This window comes from Phaenicophaeus curvirostris, chromosome 14, assembly GCF_032191515.1.
Source record: "Phaenicophaeus curvirostris isolate KB17595 chromosome 14, BPBGC_Pcur_1.0, whole genome shotgun sequence".
In the NCBI taxonomy this organism is placed as follows: Eukaryota; Metazoa; Chordata; class Aves; order Cuculiformes; family Cuculidae; genus Phaenicophaeus; species Phaenicophaeus curvirostris.
The window spans coordinates 1,962,377-1,979,123 of record NC_091405.1 but is presented as its reverse complement, the minus strand read 5'-3'; the positions used below and the strand labels follow the sequence as shown (position 1 = coordinate 1,979,123).

Sequence of the window (16,747 nt, the reverse complement as noted above, 5' to 3'; positions counted from 1 at the left end):
CGGATAAAGGGGAGTTTTTTAGTAAGTGAAACCTCATAAACAAGAGAGGAAATAGTTGATTGAAAAAGAAATTAACTCCTGTGTCCTTCTATAAGTAACATGGGTTTTTTTGTACTGATTCCCCGCCTCAGGTTTCGATTATCCAGTTGAGAGGGGTTTGTGGCAGGATTCTCTGTATTCACAATTCTTGTAAACAGATGTCCCCTCTTTCAGAAATAGGTTAACTTATTAAAAAACCTACACTAGGACTGTGGATTGCTGAGTTTCCATCATGGGAAAGTACATTGTTCCAACTCTGAAATTATACAGTCTAAAATCATCATCATGTATTTTCATCAGGATGAAATATCGGGAGCTCTGCTTAGTGCAAGGTTTTATTAATGATGTGCTGTCAGAAGCTGGATGCTCTGCATATTTGCATATTAAACAGCTGAGTGAAGAAACATTCCTTTTATTGCTGCAGGGAATAAATCAGTTTAAAGCAAGTTCTCATCATTTATACTCCTTTCAGCTAAGTCTTCTTTTATTGAAATAAATTGTTGAAGTGCTTTGCTCATTCTTTGAATACTGATGAAATTTACCTTGATAGGGCCTCAGGAAAAATAACATTTTCTTAAAGGTGCAGTGTTGGTCTTTATCTAAATACGGTCTAACTTTTAGAAATTGGCTATAAGAAAATTCGTGCATCTCCAGCCACAGGAAATCTTTTAGTTATCGACTTCCTATCGGTGTTTCAGGATGTTTGTGTAATTTTTGTAGTGCTGTCCACCCCGAGAGATCTTCCACACAGGAATTTTGCCCAAGATGTAAAGGTTACAGTGGGTTTATTCTGTTGTTTGTTGAGCGAGGCCTTGCGGCTGCCTCACCTCTGTGATTGCAGATGAGCATCACCTTCTCATGTCTGGCTGCTGTCTGTTGGTGGCAGCCTGAGTTTAGAAGTGTGATGGCTGGAAGAACTAGAACAAAGTCAGTAACAAAGGAAAAAAGTTTGTATTTTATTTGCTTTTCTTTCATCGTGCTTGAAACAAAGCACACAAGCATGTTGGGAGACCCTGGTTTTCCCAGATTTACATAAATAAATCAGTTTGGAAGCATAGTAGGTTAAAAGGTGATAAAGGAAAGTTTTACAGTCTGTCATTTTTCCAGAGAACTAGAAAAGAGCAATAGAAGAAAAGTAATTTACAGCTAAGTGATGTTATAGGTGGTCCGGTAGAGTATGGACATCGTATTTAGTGCTGCTGTATCACACTGACCAGCAGTGAAGTGTTCTCAGTCTGTGGCAATAAACAGCAAAATAATCTAAGAAATTATTAAAGGAAAAGTACATTGTTTGTATTGCTGTATAAGAAGTTACAGCAGCAACCCATTACATGCCTTTTTTATGTCATATAAAGTGTTTTAAAATACAAATCATTTGTGACAGGAGCTTCTTGTTTTTAAGTAGAAAATGTGCATCGAATACCAAGAAAATAATGTCATAACATCCCCTCTTCGATGGCTGCCAAGTGAACTGTTGCTTTGCATTTGTGTTTTATTTTTGGAGGTTGGGCCTTGCAGGAATATTTTCAGATACTTGGAAAAAACAGTGATCCATTGCAGCTGTAGTTTATTTTAATTGGACAGCACTAAGTGAGCTGACTTTATGATAAACAGTGCAGCCAGCAGCAAGTGACTGCACTTCTACTTTAAAGATTATACAGAAAATAAAATCCTTCAAGCTAAAGCCATAAAGAACCAAGCGGGAGTTACTGTTGGAACGTATGCCTGTGCTGGTCTCGGTGTTTTTAGGGATACCTGATCCGAAAGACGCAATATCCTATAAAGAACATTTTGCCTTACCACCTAACCCATCCAGCTATCGAAATCTTGAGATTCATGACATTTTAGCTTATTTTAATTATTTAGATTGTCATTATGAATTAATAGTTATATATTATGTGTTATGCCAGAGAATTCTCAAGTACAGTGTGTGATTCTGCAACTGGAAATCCTGATAATCCTTTTTACCTCTCTAAAGATTTATCTACTAACGTTCTGAAGTGTTATCCCTGTAAAAGGCTGTCATACCTTTGATTTCTTTATTACTATTCAAAAATATAAGAGAGCGCTTTCCTTAATGTAAAGTGCTTTTTTTTTTTTTTAAGCTATCTGTGATTTTTTTCCTCTGCGATTGAATAGTAAATCTGACATAAATTCACTCGCTGGCATTTGGATGTTTATAAGGATGATTTGGGCTGGTGGTTAGACCTATTGTATTTCACAGGGCTGTTGTCAGGCTTAATTAATTATGCTGCAGCAATATGCAGTGCAGATTTTTGTGCCAGTACCGTCACAGCTCTTTGCAGGGAACTTACAGTACTAGATGGCAGTTACCAGCCTGCCTGGTTTTGCCTTTGTCACCCCGTGCACATCTTTAACCAATATCTGATCTCTGTTTGCAAGCGATTACGTATCTTTTTGCAGCTGAGAGGAAGGGGAACTGAACAACCACTATTGACTCAATCGCTGTAAAAACACACTGCAAGAAAAATCCCATCTCCGTTTGCCTACCATCTGCTGCTCTTTGCTTTTAAGGAGGTTTCAGGTGGAAAATACAGGATGACTGCTCATATTTTGTATTTTCTTCTCGTTGTCATAGGTAGGAATGTCATATTAGAACATTTTGCCCAGCCACTTCTTGAGAGGTTAAATAACTTCCTCAAGTGTACGGTGACATATATTGTGTGTGCTTGTTCCTGCAGAAGCTGGGGGTGACTCTGCTCTGGGGCATTTGCCACCACCGCAGGGGAACTGTTTGGCAGTGTAAGAGGCTTCCTTGCCTGGATTTTCCTTCAGCCTAAGGCAGGATGTAGAATACAGGAAAAGAGAGAGTTGAGCTCTTTTTAGTGATGTGTCCGCACTGAGATGTTTTTGTAGTATTGAACAACAAACTATAAATCATCCGTTTCTGGATGAGTTAAATATAGGGAAAACACTGCAACACATATTCCTAATTTCCAAAGAGTAAAGAAAGATGAAAAATAACAAGGTGCAACCTCTTAGAAATGTGTTTAAATTTACATTTTTAAAAAGGGTTCTTATTTTTGTCAGGAAAAATACCTGGGTTTATAAAATAGTGCTATAAAGATTATTAAAAACCACTTTGAGGATCAGATTGCTTTATAGACAATGTCAGCATCTTTGTTTCTTCTCCGAGCTGCAGGAAAGTTTCTGTAATTTTATCTCCTTGCAGAGTTCCTCTTCAGGAATAACAGGAATGTTTGAGATCTGGTACACTACATGAAACATATGACTCTAAATATTATTCTGCATGTTGCTGTTTGGACCCCTTTGATGCTTTTTTTAGGAACTATTGGGTTGTTTCAAGAATTCTTGTGCACTGAGGATACGTCTTTGTGCCAGCCGTACATGTGCCTTTTGCAGTTCCAGGCGTGCGGCTTCACTGCAGGTGGTAGGGCTCAGAAGAAGGGCAAACTTTAATCCATCCCGCGAAAGGGTTTAGTTCTTCTTTTTGTTATTGTTTTTAACCTAGTCTGGTTTACCCATCCTGCTAAATGACTTTGAGAAGTGAAAATGCTCTTAGATTGAAGATCCAGTAACTGGAGTGGATTTCTTTGCTGCGGAGAGCTCTACAGGGGAGGCTGTGGGAGAGCAGGAATTCTGGATGCAGAATGATGATATCTCTTGAGCAGCTCTGTCTATCTGACTTGTAGTTTTTAAATATTATATTTTGGTCAGAGCTCATGCCAAAATGCCTTTCAATAGCAGCTTTGGTGAGTTATTGTTGTGCTTTTAGATGACACATGGGGAGTGTGCCATACCTGCTAGGAGGATGGAGACAACAGTTGAATTTGTTGACGTGTATCTGCTCTATGATAACATTTGAACCAACTGAGCATCATGAACAGGTGTGACAAGAGGATCTAAATAGGAAAATTCTGGGATGTTTCACCACACCTGTGTTTCATTTGTTGTAACAGTGTTACCTCAATGTTCTTGAGCTAAAAATAAGTGAAAAACCACCTCTGTCAAAACTTGCTCTCTTTGTTTGCTGCCCAGCTGGATGGAAATGGGGCTGTGGGTCTCCGTGCCCACGCAGAGCCTGTGCTAATCCATGCTGCTGCCTGCCATGTGCCACTCATGCCCGTTGCGGTGCCATTTGTGTCTCTGAAAGAGTGATTATGAGTGGTGGGAGTCTTAACTGGCAGGAGCAGGAAGACAGCTCTCTATGTTCTTGTAGTACTGAGCAATATGAACTGATCTCAATTGGGCTCTGACTGCTAATACAATAGAAAATAGCACTCTGTCCACCACATGTAATGAAGCCAAAATACCTTGAGAATTGTCGGCTGCAGGTTTCCATTGCAGAACCATCAGTCTGGTGCTGCTACACAAACTAGCGCTCTGGAAATTACTAGAGGCCTCTAAATCTCTGTAGTGCCCTTGTTAGTAGACGCCTGGGGATTTGTTGTTATTTTAAGGTTTTTTTGACTTCAGCACTATTAAATAGGGTACAACATAAATGAAGGTGAGAATAACTACTATATATATTTTATTTATATCTGCCTTGTTCTTCATTTGTTGGTACCATGTGTAAGAAGATCTCTTTTCCAAAAGGCTAATTTTGCTTTGTCTTGTCTTGAAGAAGCACAGTAACATATTGATTCTATACCAGAAAAGAGAAGTTGTGACTGCTGTGAGTTACTTGTAACATAAGCGTGCATATCTCAACTTACCTTATGGTTCCCTGGTCGATAAATCATTTAAACTGACTATTTTTATTTTCCTTGTTAGCCTTTAATTTCTTATTTAAGTTCTTGAAGGCAGCAATTGAAATTTCTAGCTACAAAACATGTGGACGATAGAGGAGACTTCCATCAAAAACTACCTAAAATTAACTAAGAGTCTTAAGTTTTGCAATTATTTCACTATATGAATTATTATAATTATTATCATGCCAAAGGTTTAAGCAGAATCCTTCATGCTGTTTTTTTTATTACATTTGTAAAAGGTCATAACCTTTCTCTGCTAACTTGTGCAGTCGATTGGTTTGGCAAAATGGAGAGTGGAGCAGAACACATCTGCAAACCAAGATTAATGGTAGGCATGGTAGTTTCATCTTGCGTTTTTGTTAGTTTAAACTTCTCATGGTAGTATCCAGAGGAAACGGGAAAGGTGATAATTTGCTGGGTAAATGAAGAAGTTTTGGAGGTGCTGGGATGGGTAGAAAGAACAGAAAATGATTGAATGTGTGAGACAGGAACATTGGGACACATCACCGGTTCCCAGAGAAGGCAGTGGTCAAGTGTAAAGAGCAAAATCTGGTACTGCTTTAAAGTCAAAGGAACTTTCAGAGCAATTTCTAGTTATCTCCTTCATTTCTGCTGAGAAAAATTCAGCATAGCTTTCTTTTTACTTCTTTCAGTACGGTCTGACAGACATGGGGGAAAGCTGAACTTCCACTACTGCTAAACTGCTTGCCAAAACCAGAGCAATCCCCAACTCCCCTGGGAAAATACACACAAAGAAAGGAGATTTAAAGACAAATAAAAGCTAACATTCATGATATTTTAATAGAAACTGTATTTCTGTTCAAGATTATCAGTCTTGGGTAAGGAAATGCAAATAGCCTGTAGTCTGAACAGCTGCAATATGTGTGTTTATGAAGTTTATTAGATTTTTTTAAACCCAAACATTCTGCATTCATCTGGGTTTCTGTTTCATTGCTGTGCTCAGAAATTGCAAAAGAGAGATCAGATTAGAAATGTGAGCTACTGTAGCCTTCAGAGCTCTTGAATATGTTAAAGTGGTGAGGTATTATAACCAATTAATGTAGTTGGAATTAAATGAACAGGTACTCAGAGGTCAGTACATTTTTATGATTTTGGAGTGCTCTAGTTGTAGTATAGGTGTCTTTTTGTTTCTGTGTTTTATTAGGAAGTTTATATCTGGCCTTTATGAAGTTGAATGAAGGGAGACAATACATTAAATGCCTTCTGGATGGGTAACTGTTACCTGTTGGTCAGCAACTAGTCCTGGTCGTTGTGGGTGGCAGAGGAAGGTGGGTTAGAGCTGGATGTCTTCCATGTCTAAATTAATGATGCAGCATACTAAATGTGATAATTAAGGGTCTCTGCCTTTTTTTTCAATAAATATAATTCTTAAGTGAGACAGATTTTTTTGTTTAAAACCAGAAAAGCCTGTAATGCAATCCCAGGTCAGCCATGGAGTAGAGGGAATATCCAATTGGACCCTTCAAAAACTGTGATCATAAAATATACAAAGGATTCATGCAAGTATGCACTACAGAAAAAAGAACCAAGTTGATATTACTGTAAAACTTCTTATAGACTTTGTTCACTTCTTCACCGTTGTCCACCTCCTGCCTTTAAGAAGACTTTCCTGTGGCCCTGTATATTTGTGGTTCGGTATCGTGAGTTTTATCAGGTCTCCTCATGCCCTTCTCTCCTGAAGCATATGTTACTGATCTCTTACTGCTTGCAGCTACAGTATGCACAGGATATTATCTTATTTAGGAATACACCTTTGAAGATATTACTCTGATATGAAATCAGCTGAGTTTGATTCAGCTGATTTGAGTGTGGTGAAATTATGGTGAAAATTAACATGACAAAATTACTTGGGCTTGGCTTTGTAACTGAGTGTAGCTTTGCTTTTGAAATTGTGTACCTCTACGTATTAGTAAAAACCACGGTGTTGTGAAAATGATAAAAATAGCATCTAGAATGAAGATACTTCAAAATGATGACAGCATCTTTCTTGGACTTCTGGAACAGCCACAAGAGCCACAGAACACTGTTTACTCACTAGAAGTTTTTGATTGTTTGTTGGGGTTATACCAAAGGTTAAGCAGCTGTACCAGCCTGGGTCAAGCACACTCAATCCCCAGCATTACCAGTTTATTTACAGGTTATTTTCTTTAATAGAAAATACACAAACAAACTTTCTAGCTTCTGTTGACTTACTTAGCTTGAAAGACTTTAAGTCTAAGCAAACACGACACTAAACCCGTACAGGGGAGTCCCTCTGCCCTCCAGGTGGGTTTTGGCTCGTGTAACAAACGACTCTGGGTGCCAGGGTGCAGTGCAGCCGTCGCAGGAGTCACAGAGGTTTGAGGGCTCAGTCCCATCCCAGGGCTTTACTTACATGAAGATCGATTCCCCTAAAAAATTCTATCTGCTCTTCCTTTATCCAGAACAGAGAGTGTGTGTGTGTGTGTACACACACCTTTCCATGTATATGTACAAACATACACACACTTTTCTGCATATAGATACACTTTTATAGTTACATAGAAGTACTGTATATAGCATGTATATACACACTTAGATATACTGTATGTATATGTATATACACACACACACACTTCTATATGCTAGGTATGTGCTGTATAGATCCATACCCACTCACTCTCTCAGCTCTGTGTTCAGCAGGGCTTCTCCTCGTGGTGCAGGATGTGAGCAGACGTTCGTTTTGTCACAGTGCTCAGACTCTGAGGCAACGATGTGCTCGATACTTCTCAGTACAGGGAGGATGAGGCAATTGCCTCATACTCAGGAAACCCATTTGCTTTACCTGTAGGCAACGATCCACTCTGCTTTGAGAGGAAATTTTCATTCCACACCGTTCTCGTGTCTTATTCTGCTCATCTGTAACTATACTGTTAATGTAAGCTGTGCTTGTTTGTGGGGTGATCTTTATAGGAGAATTATTATCAGGGAATTATTATGTAAGCACAAATAATGGAGTTGGTTTTTAGGCTCTGGACAGGTGCATAGCTGCTCATTAATTGTATGGTTTCTGGTATCATAAGCAATACAACCCAGTAATGTCCACTGAGCAATATCTGATTTTCAGGCCAAATGTGTCAAAGTTTAAAGTTGGTTCTTGGTCTCAGCTGGCTACACACAATTTCTGACTGAATTTTACTTCATAAAATATAATAATACCAAAATATGTCAATGTTTTAGTCCCTTTTTTAAAAAAAGAAGACACCTCTCTTTAATTTATTGCTCTGGCGATTCTCCACAGTGAGCTCAGAAGAACAATTACTTCCTGAACCTTTCTCTTTTGAAAGCAAGGAGAGCCGCTAAACCTCTCCTTACCCTACTCTCCTTCAAGAGCCCTCCTTCCCCTCCAAATTAGCAGTTAAACCACAAAGCTGATCAGTAAAACCTATTTTACTGTGCATTAGAAGAAGCAGAAGTTATTAACTGATTATACCTGTCTCAGTTTTTATAAATATGGAAATGTAGATGGTGGTATAACTCCTGTAGAGTTACTCTTTTATGAGACTGAATGGTATTTAAGCAGATCATTTTCTCACTAGACTCAGCTTTCTTTGAGTTTCAGTTCATTCTTTCAGACGTAAGAACTTCAAGAAACCATAAAATCTGTGTAAATTAATAAAACTGTGAACTTGATGCAAGTATATAATGCTTCTATGAAAGTTTTATAGCAAATTGGTTAGGCTGTTATTGAATCCACTCAGCACAGATGCTGATGGAAGACTTCCTTTGGTTGCTAATATATTTGACAATCCAAAGAGTATTTATGAGGAAAGAACTCAAACAATGTAACTCTCGTATTCTGGTTTTGGTGGTAAATCTTAATTGCAGTGTATTAGTGAAAACACAGAACTGCAAGAGTGATAGGGTTTTTGTTTTTCTTCGGTGAACCACTAAGTCGTGAACCACTAAAATGACTTGCCCTTTGAAAGGCAAACTGACGCCTACTGTGCAGATTGCCTGGGGTAGGGGTCTGCAGGGCTTGTTTCCCCAGAAGCTACACAGTGTGCTAATGGATTGAACAAATGCTGTTCAGTTTTGGATTAAGCAGCAGCCAAGCAGGCATTTTAAATTACCAGAAGGTTGGAAATCTAGCTTTGAGATACTCAGATGCAATAATAATTGATGCTTATAGTCTCCTTTCTGGTGTTTTGATCTTCATCTTCCCAGTAGAAGAAACTGGTGTTACTGGATACTTACATGAATAATGCTGAGAGAGTATTATTTTGGGAAGAAAATACTATTTGCAACACAGGAGTTGCGGTGTTGATTTAAATGAAAAAGAAATCTACTAAGCTTAACTATAGTCCATATTTCCATAATAAAAGAGAAAGCATTCAGTGTTATAGAAGTTAAATATTTTAAAGCATTAGATGCATGTTCTCCAATGTTATTCTTTACATAGTTGAAGGAAAGGGAAAAAAATTCTAATGGGTGATGGGTCACTAACTGAAGAGAAAGAGCACAATACACCATTATTTCTTTACATTATATATGTAAGAGTGAGCACATTTTTTTGTCAAAAGTAGTTATGAAAGATGAGTCAAAAATCGATAATGAGCATTTAAGACGATTCTTAAATAAATGAAAGAAAAAAAGTTTTCAAAGCGCTCTTACATATAGCAAACTGTAACTCCAATCTGAATTAGAGAGTAGCTTCTCTTTATCATATATTCCATGAACACTTCTTATATGTTCCTTTGATCACTGCCAAAATTTTGACCAGTGTTTTGGTCTGAATGGCAAGTCTTGGACCTTTAATCTGGCGATGTCTTTCTTGAATCACTGTCAATGAAAAAAATTATTGGTTTGTGTGTCATGGGTAACAAGGGATATGTTTTATTTTTTTTTGGAAATTTGATACCCTAACCACATATCTCAATTCCTTTTGAATTTTATTTTTTTAGCAGTTTGGAAATATCAGGGTCTCCTAGTGACACAGGAGCCATAATAACATTGCTCTTTCTCCATTCTGTCATTCACTTTTCCCCAGTTGTGTCTGCATCACTCCACATTTTCCCAGCCTTTCTCCCACCAGTGAGCAACATTTTCAACCTAAATGCTTGTTTCTTTAGCAAATACTTTCTTTACTTACAGATCAAGTACCTATGAATTGTTGTATATCTTATTTAATGGCAAATTTGGTGTTTGTTTTTCAGATACGCTGTTTTCCAGATCAGTTCTGAAAAATCAGAATGTGATCTCACCAACCTAATATACCTTGTGCACCTGAGAGAAGTCCACAGGAGAGTTCAAAGAACATATACAAATTTTAATAAAAATAAATATCTACTTTCTTGGCAGATAATTGGCCCACATCGTATTTGCCATCATAGCTTGCACTAAGAGACTACTTTAAAAATAGTAAAACCCCCCAACACTTTGTCTTGGATATGCTTGAAGATAAATAGGGCTGTTGGAAAAGACACTTAGACATTTAAGTGCAAGAAGCCACACTTGAGCTTTTAGCATACATGTATGTCTAAACTGTGAAAATGTGAAAGCAAAGGTTATGATTCATAGGGCAACCATTTTTTTCCTGCCGTTTTTTTATTAGAATATGAAGTAGAGGAGCTTACTCCAGGTATTCCCCTTGAACTTGATTTAAACCACTGGTAGCTCTCTAACACCAGGAGCTGTGGTATTTTGCCATGTATCATACCCCTCTACTTGTTATTCCTAAATTGCTTGCTTATACCTTGTGATGGGTCCTTCAGTTTCTCATAAATTAATAAGGCATCTGTGAATATTTGCAAGCAGGTTTTAGAGCTTTGAATCTGTTCCAATACAGAGCCTATAAAAAATCCAAGGAAGTAGGAGAGCAGATAAAGCAAGATTTCTTTTCCTTAGAATGCTCTTCCAGTATGAAGCAAAATATTATTAATCTAGACTGCCTGCTACTTTCATTTACCATGTAGCTGCTCATGGGATTACAGGCACAAAGGTTTCATAAATTTCAAATGAAATATGAACATTTGTTGTCAAAATACTGTTTAGCTATAAAAGCTCTGCTAGTACTCGTCCTGCTCTTTTATTGTAACATTTATATCCATGGGCATTAGTGTGTTCTTGAGGCTGAAGGGGATTTTTTTCACCCCCTCTCTGTTCTTTTTTTTTCCACGATTTCCATCCAGGTGACAGATAACAAGGCAGGGAGAGGAAAAGACTTACTTCTTATTTTTCAGACTATAGCAGATCTTCTCTGAAATTATGTGGCATTGCAAGGACCTTATCTAAGTGAGCATAGCACCTTAGATGCAATTTAGCATCTAGATGCTTGGAGAGGCAGGCATAACCTTTAATTTTCTAAAGGCAAGTGTAGCCATGTGGCTGTCTGATCTGCTCCTTTGTGCAGTGCTCAGCCTACTCGTGCTTTGTAACGTAGCGCTTGTCGTAGAGGCGTGGGAGAAATAAAAGGTAGAAGAGTAGGGGATACTTGTATCTCTCTGCTGCTTAATGTATGGGTGTTTAGAGCCACATAGCTGTGGCACTAAAGCTTTTACGTATGCAAGCAAAACCTGTCCCACTTAATCGTCAATAGGATTCTTTATGGGAACAATACTGTGCATAAATTATGATGTTCAACTCTACCTGAAATTACAGGCAGTTCTTTCAATATACAGGTACTTAGAGAAACGCTAATTGAATCTGTTCAGAAGTCTCTGCTTTTAGATAGCCAAATTTTTGTTCATAACGTAGCATTAAAAATAGGCTAAAGGCTTCAGATTCTATTTTAATAACACATACCACTTGCAGTGCTATAATCGATACAGTTTGCTTGGAATTTCTATTAGAAGATATGTATAGGGTGCTAAAATAGTCATTCATTCTTTGTCCAAGGTATAAGGAGGGTTTCTATACTGTGAAAAACGATTATGGCATGTTAAAACTGTGTAATAGTAAGCAGACACTTTTCAGTGCTGATGGGTGAATTCTGGAAATGCTCTATTTATTTTCCCTCTATTGACTAGTTGCATTCAGGCAAGACTGCCAGTGCATTGACTTGGAAAACAACTGAGACTGAACAATTTCAAACCATTGACATTATACTGCTTCATTTGTGAGCTGCATTGCTTCTGCATGCACCAGTTACTTTTTTATGGAGTGCCTGCATGTTTAGGAAGCTTTCAAAAAAGGAGAGATGTAAGCTGGCTTAGAAAGAAAGCTGTCCATTTTATCAATTTTATGTGTGTAAGACCACCGAATAAAAAAGACTGGCAATTTAAAAAATAAAACCCTGTAGCAATTTGCAGAGCTGCACTGTGAGCATTTTGATGTGCTGTTTTTAAAAAGGAAGGAAAGGAAAAGTTTATGGGTTTAAAATTTCTCCGCAGAGAATCTTTTCCGCTCTTGAAACAATATAATTTCCAGTTGCTGCCCTCAATGCAACTTTTGCAATGTGTTTTGTAGCACCAGTGTACAGAAAAATGAATGAGAAATTAATTAGTGTCTGAGATGTAGTTTGTGTCAGTGACTGTCTGCATCGCGCCGATCAAACTGCTTTGTTACCAGTTCACATCACTTCTTCCTAGCATCATTTCTGCTGTATCAGAGTTGGTTTTGTGTGGGAAAAGGCTATTGTTGTGAGTAGGACCAGTGTTCCCTTCCATTGAGATCCAAAACAGGACTATTCACTGGGAACTCTGAGCTTCTGTGTAACAAGCAGAATGTCAGGGCTGTGTCCTGCACCAAAAAACGGAGCCAGGATGTGAGCAGCCCTGGTTACAGCTGTGCCGGGAGCTTAATCCCCTGTGTGGCTCTGTATAGACTCATCACGGGTTAGTCAAAGTGACCAGTCTCTAAATGACACTGCCTGATGTTTATTCATAATGATTCCCACACCTGATCTGTTAATTAAGCAAGAAAAGGGGGAAAAAAATCCTCCTGCTGTGGATATACCTCAGGGAACCTCTGGCCTCTGAGGTCTCTGCTGAGGCCTACCCTTTCCTAGACGGAGTCAGGAGAAGCAATGCAATCAAAACACTTGTAAAAAAGGACAGAAAAATACTGTTCCTTCTTTCTCTAGACAAAGACGAGGCAAAGTCACCCACCCAGCTCCCTGCTCCCCCAGCAGCAGCGGTGTTGATAAGCACTGCTAAAAGCAGGTCTTTGTGCCCATCCTGCTCCCGCAGCGTCCCCGCTCCTCGCAGTGATTTGTTGTCAGTGTAGATGTTTGTAATTTAGGAAATAATTCTGCTTATCTAGGTTATGATGATGCATAGGAGCACTTCACACACTCCTAGCTGCACCACTTGTCTCCTGCTAAGCAGAACAAAATGCAGTGCTGGCTGGAGAAGATGACTGGAATATGTCTTTTTGTAGCCCAGCAAACAATGCGATTCCTTTTATACCTGAGGGAGGCTCCTACTGGGTAAAAACGATCTGTTCTTGAGCAAAGACATGTTTTTACTGTAATATTGGCTTCACACCCTAAGTGCTTAGATTTTTTGCTTTGCTTTTCTCCAGAAACAGCGTATGATTGACTCTTTGCTTACGCTGTATGGACATTGTGCATTCTGTTGTATGTACTGTGTAATCCTACAGCTTGTTTCTCGTAAGAGAATGTGAACCGTTCGGTTATCATCTACCCATTTTGAAGAATACCAGGGATCTTTAAATGACAGGTTTTGAACTTAGTTCCCAGTATAGAGGTTGAACTTGCTGCCTCTGGCTGGAAATGAGAAAACTGCCAACTTGATCGAAATGGGAGTTAGTGATATGATGGCCGTGGTTCCAGCTGCACAGACTTTTCGCTTCATTATGAGATACAGAAATATTTAAACTCTCTAAAATGTGTTATCCTTTCATTAATTTACCTGGCTACCTATGAATGATTTTGATACTTGCTGATGTCGGTTATTTTTTGCATGAGAAAGATAGAGCTCAAATATTTGTGTAGAGACTGATATTCCTCAGATTTGATTTTCACTTCAGTCACAGCCTCTCTTTTCCTGTGGAAGGAAGCGTGGGCAGAGGAGCCTAAAGGAAGCTGTGGTGTGCTTCACTAGGTCCCCAGCTCAGCAAAACTGGGGGCCCAAGACTTGCAGGGGCTGCTCTGCCACAGGCCTGTCCCACAGAGGGGGATACAGTCACCGTGTGCTTCAGGCGCACATCATGAATCGATATTCATTCATATTTTGTTCAAGACATTGGCTTTTTGCAGACAAAAATTGTTGCTTTCTGTCAGGAAGCATTCATAAGCTTATCGACTGTCATCCATGGGCAGCCTTTGATTCTTTGCCAACGATTGGGTGTTGCATCTTATTTCCAAATTGTTGACATAACCCACCTCAGGAGCAACTCGGATCTGCATACTGGAAGAGCCACTGGAGAAATCCGCTGCATTTGGGGATCAAATTTTATTTACCTTTTGGCACTAGATACTAAACTAACATAATAGTTTCATGGGTTTTTTTATACAGGTGAAAATATATGAAACACAGAGTTGATGTGGGTTTGAATTTGCCTGGATGGGGTCTGTGTGAGTCATTCTAGACCCTCAAGGGTTATTCCTAGTGACCAAGGCATGACTACCTACCAGCATCTGTGCATTAAACCCCTGCTCCTTCCACTACTTAATGGGGGCTCCAGGAAAGCTGAGGAAGGGGCTGTTGACCAGGGAGTACAGGGATAGAATGAGAGGGAATGGTTTTCACCTGAAAGAGGGGAGAGTGAGGTGAGATCTTGAGAAAAGATCTTGGTTTCCTGTGAGAGTGGGGAGGCCCTGGCCCAGGTTGCCCAGAGCAGTGGTGGCTGCTCCATCCCTGGAGGTGTTCAAGGCCAGGTTGGATGGGGCTTGGAGCCCCTGATCCAATGGGAGGTGTCCCTGCCCGTGGCAGGGGGGTTGGAAGTGGGTGGGCTTTAAGGTCCTTTCCAACCCAAATCATTCCATGATTCTATGATTCTATGAGAAGTGTCAGTTTCAAGAATTAACTTTAGAGTAGGGCTTTTAAATGTTTATTCAAGAAAAGAAAATGAAGAATCTTGCTGCTGTCATTGAGAAAATACATTATCTCAGAACAATGCACTGCAGACTGTAACTCTGGCCATATGGCTCTTGCTTCATCAGTGTAAGAGAACTGCTTGTGAAATCCTGGGCTTGTTTTCTTTTTCACATTTTCTGATACTGCCCAGATATAACTCAGTGCTTCCAAATATTTATATTCTGATAGCCTCCCTCGTGAACTTCTCAAAAACATTATAACGGCTTAAGAAACAAAGGCCGTTAGAGAAAGAAAGGGCAGGCATGAACTGAACGGCAAATAACATCTTAAAATATGTAGAGGTGGGTTGTGAATGAGATTGCTTCACCGGGATGCCGCGTCGAAATATGAAGATAAACTGCCCCTTTGACCTGGTACGGAGTTACATCATTATTGGGGAAGGTTTATCTCTGTGTCATTTCACAGTTTTCTCCTGTTAGTGCCACTCTCTTACTTCACATTAGAAAAAAACCTAGGCGGGGGGGGAGGGAAAGCCAGCAAGCGAGCGTGGCAGCGAAAGCCGTCTCTGGCTGCTTATCTGGCTGCGGAATCCGCGCCGAAAGACCCTAGCCCTCCTGTTAACACAATACTTTTATCCGGTAATCACAGCCTGCGGGAGACAAAATAACAATTCATCTGGAAAACGAGATTAACTCATTTAAGTTAGGCAGTGATCACAGAGAGAAACACGTTGGTGTTATCTGTCTGAGCGAGAGCACACAGATTGGAGGGCCATTCCGGTTCAGAGGGCCCGTGTAGCAGGCCCAGCTTGTTGAAAGTAATTGGCCCCTGTCAGAGTATGCCTTTGTGAGATATGGATATTACAATGGAATTCTATTAATCTCTGACAAATCCCCTCTCATCTGATAAAGGCTGTATACCTCTGCTCTTCATTACAACAACTGGCTCCTCATGGCTCTGCGTGCTGCGGGCGCTCAGCCGCTGGCACAGGTGGGAGGCCGCGTTGCCCCTTCTCAGGGTCTTTTAATCCATGTTGTGACGTGACTCCACTGCTGCTGCTTATTCAGTTGGTCACATTCGTTACGACACTTTTGTCGCATTATTCTCAGGAAGAAAGCAGACTTTGGGTATCCTCAGCATTTTTGGTTCCTTGTGTTATCAGAGGTATCGTTGACAGAGACTAAATTCACATGTTTTTACAGTGTCGGTATTTAACTAATCTGTTTTTTGATGTAAAAGTTACAGAGATACCATAAATCTTATAAATACATTTATGTTTTAAATCTGTGTAAATGCAAATCATAGGAAGAATAGAAAGTAGACTGGTAACAACTGCGTTTGGAGCACTAACCTTATTTTGTCAGGGTTTGTCAAGCCGCTGGCGCGCTGCGGCTCTGCTTCATGATTTAACCTCTTGAATTCTTCCATGGCTGCAGAAACCATAATGAGACCTGGAGTGAAAGCTGTAGGTACGATGTGGCAAGTTACTGTGAGCACGAGAGGAGAGAGGAGTTAGGTCAGTCAGTGTTACTTTATGTCACTCTCTTCCTAGGTACAATTCTTAAAACATTTCAGTTGTAATTGTTTCTACTTCCTGATTTTTTTTTTGTTATGGTCCAAGATTGATTTTGCCTTATTTCTTCTGAATAGCACAAAAAATATAGCAAATATCTATTTTCCGAACAGTTATGCAATCCCAAAAGACTTCCCCAGAGCAAGCCTGAGTCATGTAGAGTGAAGGCAGACTAGAATGCCATTTCTTTTTGGCAGAAAAATAAATAAATGCAGCATTTGGTCAAGAGGAACTGAGGAGTCCAGGTAAGTTTCTGTCTCTGTGGTGTTGACCATAGCTAAAGGAAAAAGCACCTTGGGGTAGAGGTTTCTTTATAGAAACTGGGTGCCTGTGAATTGCAAGGGTCTTCCTCTTGCAGATACACTTTTGTCTAAAAGGTTTTCAGTTTGTAACAAGGAAAGAGCAACAGAAAGGCCTCATTC

At 39.5% G+C, this 16,747-nt stretch overlaps 1 protein-coding gene across 8 annotated transcripts in view; it reads left to right on the top strand.

Annotated features, from left to right (window-relative positions):
- The window catches only part of WWOX (WW domain containing oxidoreductase), a 546,141-nt gene that overhangs the window by 254,383 nt on the left and 275,011 nt on the right, over positions 1–16,747 (top strand). Inside the window, exon 9 of one of the 8 annotated variants that reach the window (XM_069868331.1) lies at positions 9,968–10,009. The exons of the other annotated variants lie outside the window; for them this stretch is intronic. Coding sequence (XP_069724432.1) covers positions 9,968–9,994 — 27 coding nt within the window. The 3' untranslated portion in view covers positions 9,995–10,009. Of the gene's footprint in view, positions 1–9,967; positions 10,010–16,747 lie in introns of those variants that run through there. 8 annotated transcript variants of the gene reach the window in all.